The sequence below is a fragment of the Oncorhynchus mykiss genome, chromosome 21 (assembly GCF_057628025.1).
Source record: "Oncorhynchus mykiss isolate SJ-2025 chromosome 21, ASM5762802v1, whole genome shotgun sequence".
In the NCBI taxonomy this organism is placed as follows: Eukaryota; Metazoa; Chordata; class Actinopteri; order Salmoniformes; family Salmonidae; genus Oncorhynchus; species Oncorhynchus mykiss.
In genome coordinates, this window is record NC_143042.1 from 40,847,576 (window position 1) to 40,863,066 (window position 15,491).

General features: G+C 41.0%; 1 protein-coding gene across 1 annotated transcript in view; it reads right to left on the minus strand.

Moving 5' to 3' along the window:
- Positions 1-15,491, minus strand: part of LOC110500599 (phospholipid-transporting ATPase ABCA1) — a 279,746-nt gene that overhangs the window by 116,176 nt on the left and 148,079 nt on the right. The window contains exons 25-28 of the mRNA XM_090214665.1: positions 14,488-14,536; positions 6,867-6,980; positions 6,690-6,725; positions 4,650-4,789 (exon numbers count right to left, since the gene is read on the minus strand). Coding sequence (XP_090070791.1) covers positions 4,650-4,789; positions 6,690-6,725; positions 6,867-6,980; positions 14,488-14,536 — 339 coding nt within the window. The remainder of the gene's footprint in view (positions 1-4,649; positions 4,790-6,689; positions 6,726-6,866; positions 6,981-14,487; positions 14,537-15,491) is intronic.

The window sequence follows — 15,491 nt, forward strand, 5'->3', positions numbered from 1 at the left end:
CATTTTCAAAAGGCACACGTAGCCTACATATCAATGCATACACACAAACTATCTATGTCAAATAGGGGAGCAGCATTGTGCCACGAGGTGTTTCTTTATCCGTCTTTTGAAACCAGGTTTGCTGTTTATTTGAGCAATATGAGATGGAAGGAAGTTCCATGCAATAAGGGCTCTATATATTACTGTCCATTTTCTTGAATTTGTTCTGGATTTTGGGACTATGAAAAGACCCCTGGTGGCATGTCTGGTGGGATAAGTGTGTGTGTAAGTTGACTTTGTAAACAATTTGGGATTTTCAACACATTAATATTTCTTATAAATAGAAGAAGTGTTGCTGTCAGTCTCTCCTCAACTCTTTGCCAAGAGAGACATGCATAGTATTTATATCAGCCCTCTGATTACAATTAAGCTTAACTAGGTCTTTCCTTGCAGCACTGGATCATACGACTGGACAATAATCAAGATTAGACAAAACTAGAGCCTGCAGAACTTGCTTTTAGGAGTGTGGTTTCAAAAAAGCAGAGCCTCTCTTTATTATGGCTATACCTCTCCCCATCTTTGCAACCACTGAATCTATATGTTTTGACAATGACAGTTTACAATCTAAGGTAACACCAAGTAATTTAGTCGCCTCAACTTGTTCAACAGCCACTCCATTCATTACCAGATTCAGCTGAGGTCTAGCACTTAAGGAATAATTTGTACCAGATACAATGCTCTTAGTTTTAAAGATGTTCAGGACCAGTTTGTTACTGGCCACCCATTCCAAAATAGACTGCAACTCTTTGTTAAGGGTTTCAGTGACTTCATTAGCTGTGTATATGGTTGACTCATCAGCATACATGAACACACATGCTTTGTTTAATGTCAGTGTCAGGTCATTGGTAAAAATAGAAAAGAGTAGAGGCCCTAGAGAGCTTCCCTGCGGTACACCACACTTTACATGTTTGACATTAGAAACACTTCCATTAAAGAAAACCCTTTGAGTTCTATTAGATAGATAGCTCTGAATCCACGATATGACAGAGGTTGAAAAGTCATAGCACCAAAAAATTTTCAACAATAGGTTAGGGTCAATAATAGCAAAGGCTGCATTGAAATCAAACAGTACAGCTCCCACAATCTTCTTATTAGCAATTTCTTTCAACCAATCATCAGTCATTTGTGTCAGTGCAGTACATGTTGAGTGCCCTTCTCTATGAGCATGCTGAAAGTCTGTTGTTAATTTGTTTAAAGAGAAATAGCATTGTATTTGGTCAAACATTTGTTTTTGTGAATCAACTAGCTTGCCTATCCAATTGCGTGAGAAAAGCACAGGGCCTGTGCGGTGCACATATTAGGTTGCACATGCTGCATCAGATATCCAAAAGAAAACTGCATCCAACATGCTAAATGCTAATCTTAAAATATCTGATGTAGCATATGTCCTAATATGTACACCGACCTACACATAAAACAGACCATCAACCATAGAGGTATATGATACACTATTAACTGTGTAATATTTCATTCTATGCCATCAACAGGGATTTTGATATGCATCATATTCATGCCAACATGTTCTCAATCCACCCTACCACTCACACTTGTCTTTCTTGCCAACACTGACTTGGCTTATAACTACTTTTATCAAGAACATTTTTTACTTACTATGACTGTGATATGTCATTGGTCGTGTCCAAATACCCGTACTAGCGTTCTAAATAGTAGGCATTTTGGGCATGTTAAAAAAATTGTTTTATAGTATGTGAAATTTCGAAAATGTATTATGCTTTAAATGCCAGGATGCCATAGTCATTTCTAATTTTCATCTAGTAGAATTTGTTGCACACTATTGAGGAAGAGAGTTGTCTTTTGAGAGCCACGTGTATCTGACCACAGCTGATAATCAGCTGAGAGGAGCGCTGTACCAAAATGAAGGTATGGAGGGAATCAACACAACTGTGTATTAGATGACACATTCTCAGTAGGATGAGACTAGTATGCTGATACTTGTAGCTTGCTGTATTCATTTTTACTAAACAGTACGTAGTGCGATTAGTACACAGTATGTCGTTTAAGTAAGTAGTAGGCAAGACAGATTTCGGACAAGGTCGTTGTCTCACCTAGCTATGTTAAGATGGATTCACTAACCGTAAGTTGCTCTGGATAAGAATGTCTGCTAAATTCTGAATCTTCCACATTATACAATATACAATGTTGGCCTTTAAATTATAAACAAGGTTAATTGACCGGAAATAGCAACAACGATAATAAATTAGACTAATTCAGCTAATAACAAAGACTCACTGCAAAACACAGGCTAATTTGATCACTAATAAGAGTTAGTTAGCAATTGATGGAACATTTCAGAACACCACAGAAAGCTATTTTATGTATCAACTTAAGTAGATGTAACCTTGTTACCATTGGTTACATATCTGGGAGGAAGTCACCGAGTGCAGCTCAGCTCATCAATTAACCGACTAGTGAATCACAGGAAAATAGAGAAACTGTAGAACAAAGCGACTGGAAGGTCAATGTCGTAGGAGATTATAAAACACAGACTATTTTCTTTCAATTCCCTGTATGCTACCTTGTAAATTGACAGAATTCACTTTTCAATGAAATTGTCGATGTAATATGAGTTTACAATTATATAAGGAAGTAGAGACTCCTTTCTTTGTGGGTAAAAGTTGCCGTGTCATGGGCCTGGTTTCCCGCCTTCAATTTTTATTTGTTTTTACGATGACTGAAGTGTAAAGTTAATACCAATTGTTTGGCATAGCACACAAAAGTGTGACTAAATATCTGTACACTTTGCCACAAACTACCGTCAGTGTTCAATTTATACATTAACTATTTAGTGTACCAAACGTGTCTGGGGGTGCCCAATGTTGAAATTCTTTGATTTGCCCCCCCCTGTCACTTGAACCATGAATATTGTATTCATCCCTTTGGGTGCAACAATGGTTTTAAGGAAACAGCTTTGATGCCAACAACAGAATCTAAAGTTTAACACTATGAACATTCTGGGAAACAGAGGCCTGGCCCTGAATGACATCTATGTGCCTCCATTGGAAGGAGGGTCATCAGCAGTGAAGGCAGAGGACATCCATTTTGAATCAAGCACAATGCTTCTACACACAGCTCTGGGATAACCTATCGGAAAGACATCGCAATCAGTCTCAGGTACGTACGTCGAGTTCCGATTCAGTCACCTGGGCTCACATGACAGAAGAGCTTGCCTCCCTACCACTTCCTCAAGTCCACATACTTAACCGTCCATCTCCTAACTTTCGTCCCCATAAATCACTTCATTTTGAGTCTCATCTTTTGAATTCCCCACCGGCTCTGTTTAAAGAGATTGCCTCACGCCACATTCATATAAGCTAACAATGGGAGCTGTTTACATGACGCTCAGGCCCTTTGTCAGGCCCGCAAGTGACATGAATGGGCAGGAAGAGAGGTGGAATGAGAGGAAGAAGGAGGGAGGAGAGGAGCCATGAAACAAAGGTTGCGTCCCAATTGGAATCCTGTTCCCTTTAGAGTGGACCACTTTGGATGAGGGCTCATAGTCCAAAGTAGTGCACTGTATAGGAAATAGGATGCCATTTGGGACTCACTTTCACTCCACACACACCTCCCCTCGCTAACAAAACATAGTCACGTCCGGTATTGACAGTGACTAATGGTATGATCGGTATTGCAGCGAGTTACAGGGGGAAGTGTGTTCTAGAATTCAGCAGGTGGTAGGTTTACACACGGGCGAATAGGAGAAGTGGAGTGGAGTACTTCATGATGATGGTGCCTTTGGAGTGTAATTAATTCAATGTCGTGGTATCATTCATCGCTGATGGGGTTGCACCATGTCTACACACGTGTTATGAATAAAGATTTGCATCAATATGATTATTAGTGGAACAGAGCTCAAAATAAATGACAAAGAAACAGAAAATCTGAGTTTGTACGTCAACAATTGTGCATCATCTCTGACAAAAAGTAAATGTAAGGTGTCATGTAAATAGATAACCATCTATTGGTTCTGACTCTAAATTAAAATAACTCACAAAACGATACGGACACACACTTTACAGGCTAATAGCAACCTGCCAGAGAGCTAATTGTTATGATAATCTTATTTGATACATAACTAATGAAACCACATTATTAGCATACTAACAAATTAGAAAAAAAAATTGTAGACATCTCTTTGCCTTTGAGGTTCCTATTAATTTAAAGTGGAAACCATTATGAGAGGAGACAGGAAGTTCTCATAGCTGGTGTGTGTGTGTGTGTATGTGTGTTTGTGTGTGTTCTAAACAGATTTTAGTTTACATTACAGAGCCTCTCTTAAAGTTGTGATCGGCTCTGTCTCCTTGGCAGATAAGACAGATAAGCCCTTCAGATAAAATAAAACATCCACTTTCCTTAAGAAACGTATTATACATTCTAGGTTTGTTGCATACATAGGGACTGAGCGTCCATTTTTCTCCTCCACAGATTGAAGAGTTGGTAGTACTTTCATATCTATTTGTCAAACTACTTCCCCCTACGGTACGTAGCCACCTCTTTTTACAATAGAATGGATTTTTTTCATGACACTACTACACTTAAGGGTATAGAAAACAGAGGCATAGAGAACTGTGAGGTTTGTGTGTGGTCATTACCTGAGCAATGATGCCTTTGCGGCTCCTGCGTGCGTGGTGGAAACGTTTGATGAAGAGGGCCAGGAATTGTCTCCGGATTAGTTCCCATCCCATTATCACACTGGAGCCCTTCCCATTCACATTGGCAACTCTCTCCACAGCTAAAATGGAGGGCATACAAAATGTCTACAATAATTTTTAGGTACAATACAGTGTTCATGAAGTGAATGAAAACCATCTGACAATCTGTTAGGCTCTTAGGTTTGTAGAAAGTGAATGAAAATGTTTTAGCCTCTCTCACAGTGTAGAAAATAACACCTCAATAACACTATCTTAATGAGTTAAACAAAGCCCACAAAATAAGCAATGTGGCCTCTTATCTGTCTAAAAAGTCCAAGAAAAGTATTTTTGAAACAAAGCATATGTAAATTGTGAAATAAAATGTGTTTCATAAGTGGGCTTGCTCAGGAAGAAATTGTAAAGGAGGTGGGCATTTTCTGATACTATTGCATCGTGTAAAATGAAAATCCCCTGCGTGGAATATGAATTGAAAGGGCTATGGGATTTTGTTTGGCTTTCCAAAATGGCCACCAGTTTGTGGAAAAGCTGCACCTGTGTGACAAATTGACTCTGTTGCCAACCAAGGAGAGCAAGAACTGGAGCAAGAACTGTCACAATGACTGACCTTTTGCGTCTTCTCCAGTGTTAATTGTCATAGAGCAGCAAATAATGAGGCTTCGTGAAAACATATGAATGTGTGTACCAACTTCTTAGGGATAGGCGTCCGGTGAACGGGACAGTTGTAAATCATGCAGCGCTGTGTGTCACGATCGCAGGTTTTAGAGAAACAACAAATGTTGGTTCATATAAGTGTCTTATATCAGAAAGATTAAATTATTGTTAATATAACCGCACTGTCCAATTTACAGTAGCTATTACTGCGAAAAAAAATGCCATGCTATTGTTTAAGGAGAGCTCCTAACAACAAAACACTATGTTCACAGCGATAGGTTTGATAAATTCACCTCTGAAGGTGAAATGTGTACTTACATTCTGAAATCTTGCTCTGATTTATCATCGAAAGGGTCTCAGAGATAACATGAAGTGTTGTTTTGTTAGATAAAATCCTTATTCATATCCTAAAAAGGTCCATATAGCATGCACGATCGATTTTGTATTTCCACTCATTCAAATCTAACCCTAAAAGTTGTTTCAACCAGTCAACTCACGTTCGTATTTATTCCTCAGAGATCCTAGAACGTAACCAGACTTCACTATATCATTAGGTGTGTACTGTACTATATCCTATAGGACACCAAATTTGGTCAGAGAGCATCGCATTCATGGCGCGCCAATGACACGGGCGGTCTTCACTTGATTGACTGTAACTTTGTCAAATAAGCACCAGTCAAACAAAGCTAGATAGCCAATGAGCTGGGCTTTTTGGGAGTATGCGGAAACCCCGTATCTGTCGCAAAATGTTGCTGCGAACCTTGTGCGGCAGCAAGCCTTTTCCTTTTGGACAAAGTTACAAGAATATGGAGATTTATGAAGTTTTGAAAACTGTGTGTTTTTCAAATGTTGAACTTACAATATGGCTACTAATACTGGGAAGGTAAAATCAAAGTCCAAGTATACAGAAAAATGTCATGTAAATGTAAATGTCTCCTTCACGATTTTCCCAAATGTACCTGGGTGATTTCACACTAAATGTCATGTAGCTTGCTCATACTTCAAGTTATCAGTCTGAAACTTTGCACATACACTGAATAACAACCAGAGTGATGGCTGGATTTGGGACCTTTGTTGCATTTCAAAGATAGTGGTAGTGTTTTTTTTCTTTGTATTTTCATCTACCAGATCTAATGTGTTATATTCTCCTATAGTCAATTCACATTTCCACAAACTTCAAAGTGTTTCCTTTCAAATGGTACCAAGAATATGCATATCCTTTCCTCAGGGCCTGAGCTACAGGCAGTTAGATTTGGGTATGTCATTTTAGGAAAAAAATTGAAAAAAAAGGGGGCTATCCCTATTAAAATTTTAACTCGGTATACGTACCCTCCACTCTGCTTGTGAACTTGGCTTTCACTTCAGCTTCAGTTGGATCATAACAATAGACAGGGAGGACAGAAAGAAGACAGAACATTACCATTCATTTGCAATAAGACATTATGTCTCTACCTCAGAATAGGCCTATTTTTTATTTTTTTATATTATTGAAAGATAAGCACATACCCCTTTTCCCAGTCACTTTGTCTGAAGTGTTCCCTACATTGGTCAGGCTTTGCCGTTGCCGCTTGGATTCCCTTGAACTTCTTGTCTTGTCTCTTACCAAAGGTGCTTTGTTATCTAAAATAACACACAGAAGGTCAGCTGTATTGGCATAACCCATTTACCGTTTTGAATACCATACAGAAATAATAGCAACCGCTTGTGGCCTATACAGTGTCATATTACTTGCTGAGGGTAATATCACACATCAACATGATAAAGGTATATCGTGATATTAATTTGTTCTTCCTGGGCCTTCAACGGTGGACGGGCTTCCAAATGTATTAAAATTGGCTTGGTAGGTTTAGGGTCCCAGAACATTCACACCTGGCCCAATGGGCAATCAAATCAAATCAAAGTTGATCTGTCACATGCACCAAATACAACACCATACAGTGAAATGCTTACTTACAGGCTCTAACCAATAGTGCGAAAAAAAAGTGTGTGTACGGGTGTGTGTGTGTGTGTGTGTAGGTAAGTAAAGAAATAAAACAACAGTAAAAATAAATGTGAAAATAACAGTAGCAAGGCTATGTACAGACACCGGTTAGTCAGGCTTATTGAGGTAGTATGTACAAGTAAGTATGATTAAAGTGACTATGCATATATGATGAACAGAGAGTAGCAGTAGCGTAAAAAGAGGGGTTGGCAGGTGATGGTACACAATGCAGATAGCCCGGTTAGCCAATGTGCAGCAGCACTGGTTGGTCGGATCATTTGAGGTATTATGCACATGAATGTATAGTTAAATTGACTATGCATATATGATAAAACAGAGAGTAGCAGCAGTGTAAAAGAGGGGTTGGGGGGTGGCACACAATGCAAATAGTCCGGGTAACCATTTGGTTACCTGTTCAGGAGTCTTATGGCGTGGTGATAAAAACTGTTGAGAAGCCTTTTTGTCCTAGACTTGGCACTACATGTACCGCTTGCCATACCCTCTGAAGTGCCTTGCGGTTGGAGGCAGAGCAATTGTCGTACCAGGCAGTGATGCAACCGGTCAGGATGCTCTCGATGTTGCAGCTGTAAAACCTTTTGAGGATCTCAGGACCCATGCCAAATCTTTTTAGTTTCCTGAGGGGGAAGTGGCTTTGTCGTCGTGCCCTCTTCACGACTGCCTTGGTGTGTTTGGACCATTCTAGTTTGTTGTTGTTGTGGACACCAAGGAACTTGAAGCTCTCAACCTGCACCACTACAGCCCAGTCGATGAGAATGGGCGTGCTCGGTGCTCCTTTTCCTGTAGTCCTCCTTAGTCTTGGTTACGTTGAGGGATAGGTTGTTATTCTGGCACCACCCAGCCAGGTCTCTGACTTCCTCCCTATAGGCTGACATTTTGAAATTTTATTGATAATGTTGAACCGATTCCACGCTGCACTTTGGTCTGAGTATGATTACATCGACAATCGTGACACTCTTTTCTGCCGTAAGATACGGTTGCAGAAACATTATGTACAAAATAAGTTACAAATAATGCCAAAAAAAACCACATAATAGCACAATTGGTTGGGTGCCCATAAAACTGCAGCCATTTCTTCCGGCACCATAATCAGCAAGCAGTCTTGTCTCTAGAGAGCCGTAAAAGTGAAAGGAAAAGCAAGCATTCACACACTTCTTGTTAACAACTATAGTTTTGGCAAGTTGGTTAGGACATCTACTTTGTGCATGACAATTTTCAATAATACATTTTCCAACAATTGTTTACAGACAGATTATTTCACTTATAAGTCACTGCATCACAAATCCAGTGGGTCAGATGTTAACATACAATAAGTTGACTGTGCCTTGATACAGCTTGGAAAATTCCAGAAAATTATGTAATGGCTTTAGAAGCTTCTGATAGGCTAATTGACATTATTTGAGTCAATTGGAGGTGTACATGTGGATGTATTTCACTGCCTAACTTCAAACTCAGTGCCTCTTTGCTTGACATCATGGGAAAATAAGCCAAGACCTCAGAAAAAATATTATAGACCTCCAAAAGTCTGGTTCATTTTTGGGAGCAATTTCCAAATACCTTAAAATACCACGTTCATCTGTACAAACAATAGTACGCAAATATAAACCTCATGGGACCACGCAGCCATCATACCGCTCAGGAAGGAGATGCGTTCTGTCTCCTAGAGATGAACATACTTTGGTGCAAAAAGTGCAAATCAATCCCAGAACAACAGCAAAGGACCTTGTGAAGACGCTGGAGGAAATAGGAAATAGGAAATGATCTATATCATAAAACGAGTCCTATATCGACACTCAGCAAGGAAGAAGCCACTGCTCCAAAACTGCCATAAAAAAGCCAGACTACAGTTTGCAACTGCACATGGATATAAAGATCATACTTTTTGAAGAAATGTCCTCTGGTCTGATGAAACAAAAATAGAACTATTTGGCCATAATGACCATCGTTATGTTTAGAGGAAAAAGGGGGACGCTTGCAAGTCGAAGAACACCATCCCAACTGTGAAGAACAGGGGTGGCAGCATCATGTTGTGGGGGTGCTTTGTTGGTGCACTTCACAAAATAGATGGCATCATGAGGGAGGACAATTATGTCAATATAATGAAGCAACATCTCAAGACATCAGTCAGGAAGTTAAAGCTTGGTCGCAAATGGGTCTTCCAAATGGACAATGACCCCAAGCATACTTCCAAAGTTGCGGCAAAATGGCTTAAGTACAACAAAGTCAAGGTATTGAGGTGGCCATCACAAAGCTCTGACCTCAATCCCATTGAACATTTTTGGGCAGAATTGAAAAAACATGTGCGAGCAAGGAGGCCTACAAACCTGATTCAGTTACACCAGCTCTGTCAGGAGGAATGGGCCAACATTCACCCAACTTATTGTGGGAAGCTTGTGGAAGTCAACCCGAAACATTTGACCCAAGTTAAACAATTTAAAAGCAATGCTACCAAATACTAATTGAGTATATGTAAACTTCTGACCGACTGGAAATGTGATGAAAGAAATAAAAGCTGAAATAAATCATTCTCTTTACTATAATTCTGACATTTCACATTCTTCAAATAAAGTGGTGATCCTAACTGACCTAAGACAGGGAATTGTTACTAGGATTAAATGTCAGGAAATATGAGAAACTGAAACTCTGGAAGCCAGCTAACAAGGACTGCGCCCCTCCTTCTCCGTGGCCGAGGTATGTAAAACATTTAAACGTGTTGATCCTCGCAGGACTACATTTAAATGTGCCCAGACGACATCCTCAGAGCATGTGCAGACCAGCTGGCTGGTGTGTTTACGGACATATTCAATCACTCCCTATCCCAGCCTGCTGTCCCCACATGCTTCAAGATGGCCACCATTGTTCCTATACCCAAGAAGGCGAAAAAAACTAAATGACTACTGCCCCGTAGCACTCACTTCTGTCATCATGAAGTGATTTGAAAAACTTGTCAAGGATCAAATTACCTCCACCTTACCGGCCACCCTCGCTATCAATCTGCACACTGCCCTATCCCATCTGAACAAGAGGAATACCTACAGTGGGGCAAAGAAGTATTTAGTCAGCCATCAATTGTGCATGTTCTCCCACTTAAAAAGATGAGAGAGGCCTGTAATTTTCATCATAGGTACACTTCAACTATGACAGACAAAATGAGAGAAAAAAATCCATAAAATCACATTGTAGGATTTTTTATGAATTTATTTGGAAAATAAGTATTTGGTCACCAACAAACAAGCAAGATTTCTGGCTCTCACAGACCTGTAACGTCTTCTTTAAGAGGCTCCTCTGTCCTCCACAGGTTACCTGTATTAATGGCACCTGTTTGAACTTGTTATCAGTATAAAAGACACCTGTCCACAACCTCACAGTCACACTCCAAACTCCACTATTTCCAAGACCAAAGAGCTGTCAAAGGACACCAGAAACAAAATTGTAGACCTGTACCAGCCTGGGAAGACTGAATCTGCAATAGGTAAGCAGCTTGGTTTGAAGAAATCAACTGTGGGAGCAAATATTAGGAAATAGAAGACATACAAGACCACTGATAATCTCCCTCGATCTGGGGCTCCACGCAAGATCTCACCCCGTGGGGTCAAAATTATAACAAAGTAACAAAGCCTACACACTACGCTGCCAGGGATTCAAATCCTGCAGTGCCAGACGTGTCCCCCTGCTTAAGCCAGTACATGTCCAGGTCCGTCTGAAGTTTGCTAGAGAGCATTTGGATGATCCAGAAGAAGATTGGGAGAATGTCATATGGTCAGATGAAACCAAAATATAACTTTTTGGTAAAAACGCAACTCGTCGTGTTTAGAGGACAAAGAATGCTGAGTTGCATCCAAAGAACACCATACCTACTGTGAAGCATGGGGGTGGAAACATCATGCTTTGGGGCTGTTTTTCTGCAAAGGGACCAGGACGACTGATCCGTGTAAAGAAAAGAATGAATGGGGCCATGTATTGTGAGATTTTGAGTGAAAACCTCCTTCCATCAGCAAGGGCATTGAAGATGAAACGTGGCTGGGTCTTTCAGCATGACAATGATCCCAAACACACCGCCCGGGCAACGAAGGAGTGGCTTCGTAAGAAGCATTTCAAGGTCCTGGAGTGGCCTAGCCAGTCTCCAGATCTCAACCCCATAGAAAATCTTTGGAGGGAGTTGAAAGTCCGTGTTTCCCAGCAACAGCCCCAAAACATCACTGCTCTAGAGGAGATCTGCATGGAGGAATGGGCCAAAATCCCAGCAACAGTGTGTGAAAACCTTGTTAAGACTTACAGAAAACGTTTGACCTCTGTTATATACCCTTTGTTGGCAATGACAAAGTATTGAGATAAACTTTTGTTATTGACCAAATACTTATTTTCCACCATAATTTGCAAATAAATTCATAAAAAATACTACAATGTGACTTTATGGATTTTTTTCTAATTTTGTCTGTCATAGTTGAAGTGTACCTATGATGAAAATTACAGGCCTCTCATCTTTTTAAGTGGGAGAACTTACACAATTGGTGGCTGACTAAATACCTTTTTGCCCCACTGCATGTAAAAATGCTGTTCAATGACTACAGCTCAACATTCAACACCATAGTACCCTCCAAGCTCATCATCAAGCAGTACACATTCAATTGGGTCCTGGACTTTCTGACGGGCTGCCCACAGATGGTGAAGGCAGGAAACAACATCTCCACTTCGCTGACCCTCAACACTGGGGCCCCACAAGATTGCGTGCTTAGCCCCCTCCTATACTCCCTGTTCACCCACGACTGCGTGGCCATGCACGCCTCCAACTCAAACATCAAGTTTGCAGACGACAGTAGTGGGCTTGATCACGAATGACGACGAGACAGGCTACAGAGAGAGGAGATGAGGGCACTCGGAGTGTGGTGTCAGGAAAACAACCCCTCACTCAACGTCAACAAAACAAAGGAGATGATCGTGGACTTCAGGAAACAGCAGAGGGAGCACCCCTCTATCCACTTCGAAGGGACAGCAGTGGAGAAGGTAGAACGTTTTAAGTTCCTCGGCGTACACATCACAGACAAACTGAAATGCTCCACCCACACAGACAGGGGGACAGGAGAAATGTGGCTTGTCACCCAAAACCCTGACAAACTTTCACATATGCACAATCGAGAGCATGCTGTCGGGCTGTATCATAGGCTGGTACGGCAACTGCTCCGCCCTCAACCGCAAGGCTCTCCAGAGGGTGGAGCGGTCTGCACAACGCATCACGGAGGCAAACTAACTGCCCTCCGTGACACTTACAGCACCCGATGTCACAGGAAGGCCAAAATTATCATCATGGACAACAACCACCCGAGCCACTGCCTGTTCACACTGCTACCATCAAGAAAGGCGAGGTCAGTACAGGTGCATCAAAGCTGGGACCGAGAGGCTGAAAACAGATTTTATCTCAAGGCCATCAGATTGCTAAACAGCAATCACCAACTCAGAGAGGCTGCTGCCTACATTGAGACCCAATCACTGGCCACTTCAATAAAAAACACTAGTCACTTTAAACAATGCCACTTTAAATAATACCACTTTAATAATGTTTACATATCTTATATTACTCATATCATATGTATATACTGTATTTTATATCATCTATATGCCGCTCGGCCATTACTCATCCCTATAAACTCAGCAAAAAAAAAACGTCCCTTTTTCAGGACCCTGTCTTTCAAAGATAATTTGTAAAAATCCAAATAATGTCACAGATCTTCATTGTAAAGGGTTTAAACACTGTTTCCCATGGTTCTTCAATGAACCATAAACAATTAATGAGCACCTGTGGAACGGCCATTAAGACACTAACAGCTTACAGATGGTAGGCAATTAAGGTCACAGTTCTGAAAACTTAGGACACTAAAGAGGCCTTTCTACTGACTCTGAAAAACACGACAAGAAAGATGCCCAGGGTCCCTGCTCAAGGAGGCATGAGGACTGCAGATGTGGCCAGGGCAACAAATTGCGATGTCCTTACTGTGAGATGCCTAAGACAGTGCTACAGGGAGACAGGATGGCAGCTGATCGTCCTTGCAGTGGCAGACCACGTGTAACAACACCTGCACAGGATCGGTACATCCGAACATCACACCTGCATCACACCTGCGGGACACCTGCGGGACAGGTACAGGATGGCAACAACTGCCCAGGAACTACACCAGGAACGCACAATCCCTCCATCAGTGCTCAGACTGTCCCCAATAGGCTGAGAGATGGACTGAGGGATTGTAGGCCTGTTGTAAGGCAGGTCCTCACCAGACATCACAGGCAACAACGTCGTCTTTGTGCACAAACCCACCTTTGCTGGACCAGACAGGACTGGCAAAAAGTGTTCTTCAATCCCAATGAGCATGTCTGAGATCTGTTGGATCGGAGGGTGAGTGCTAGGGCCATCCCCCCCAAGAAATGTCTGTGAACTTGCAGGTACCTTGGTGGAAGAAGGGGTAACATCTCACAGCAAGAACTGGAAAATCTGGTGGAGTGCATGAGGAGGAGATGCTCTGCAATACTTTTTGCAGCTTGTGTCCACACCAGATACTGACTGTTACTTTTGATTTTGACCCCCCCTTTGTTCAGGGTCACATTATTACATTTCGGCTAGTCACCTGTCTGTGGAATTTGTTCAGGTTATGTCTCAGTTGTTGAGTCTTGTTATGCTCATACAAATATTTACACATGTTAAGTTTGCTGAAAATAAACAGTTGACAGTGAGAGGACGTTTTATTTTTTGCTGAGTTTATTTATATGTACATATTCTCATTCACCCCTTTAGATTTGTGTGTATTAGGTAGTTGTTGGGTAATTGTTAGATTAATTGTTAGATATTACTGCACTGTTGGAACTAGAAGCACAAGCATTTCGCTACACTTTATTAACATAACATTAACATCTTCTAATCATGTGTATGTGACCAATAAAATTAGATTTGATCTGATTTGAAGACTCTCAATGGTGTGTGTGTGTGTGTGTGTGTGTGTGTAAACTGTATATGTGCACACACACACGGTAGTGTTTGTGTCTATACTGCATATCATCAGTCCACGATTAAACTATTCTACTACAATTTACATTGTAACCCCCCCAAATTCCACTCAACCGGCAAAACTTGCAATTTACCTGGAATTTCCACATCCACACCTGTGTCCTCCGCCACTTTGAGGAAAATCTGTGAGATGGAACGCAGCATAATTAGCATGATATGAAATTGCTTAGTATCATCATCTCCAGTGAAATTACTTGACCTCTGTGTGTGTTATTAGACAAATGATCGACAGCACTCCTGTAATGACAAAAACAAGGGCTCTATATTCATTACAATGACAAATTGGTAGGTTAGCGTTTTTCATCATTAATCTTGTTCTGGAGGTAGCTCTGCAGAGTGGTCACTAGCTGGAACAGCCACAATGTCATAAAATCAGATTTGAAACTTACCCCTAAACTTAACCTCACCGCTAACCCTTATGCCTAACCCTAACCTTAAAATTAAGACGAAAAAGCAAATGACTGTTTGAATGAATTTTTACAATACAGGCTATTTTGTCTTTGCAGCAGGCCTATCTAGTGTAAATCGCTCATTTCTGCCTCCAGGACAAGCCTCATGACAAACGTCAACCTTTGTCAAGCAGTCCTTTCTTTCTCCATGCTCTTGTATTACAGATGCGCGAACACTAGTGATCCGCTGGTTGACTCATGACCCGCAGTCCCTGCGGTTATATCCGGGAGGCGTATGGGTTTAGGGTCATTATATATTGTGTGGCTGAAGGGTGGGTGGGTGGCGGGTTGAATAAAAAGAGAAACAACAGCTTTAAAAAATCTATAAATGTATAATTCTTGTGCAATTAATATAGGCTACATTGAGGTTTTTCTTTCATTATTTTAGGCTATCTGGTATAAGTGCATAAACTTTAGGGCTTAACTGTTTGCGCCAAATATCCACGGAGCCAAGAAGGACATTCAAGTTTAATTCAATAACACAAAAGCTGCAAAAGGAGAGTTTAAAATAAAGAGAAGGGGGGGCTAGACAAGTCATGTTTGGAAAATATTTGGTGAAGAGGTAAAAGAGGATGATAGCAGTGTTATGTGTGATGATTGTGAGGCACTATACAAATTCGACAGTCACA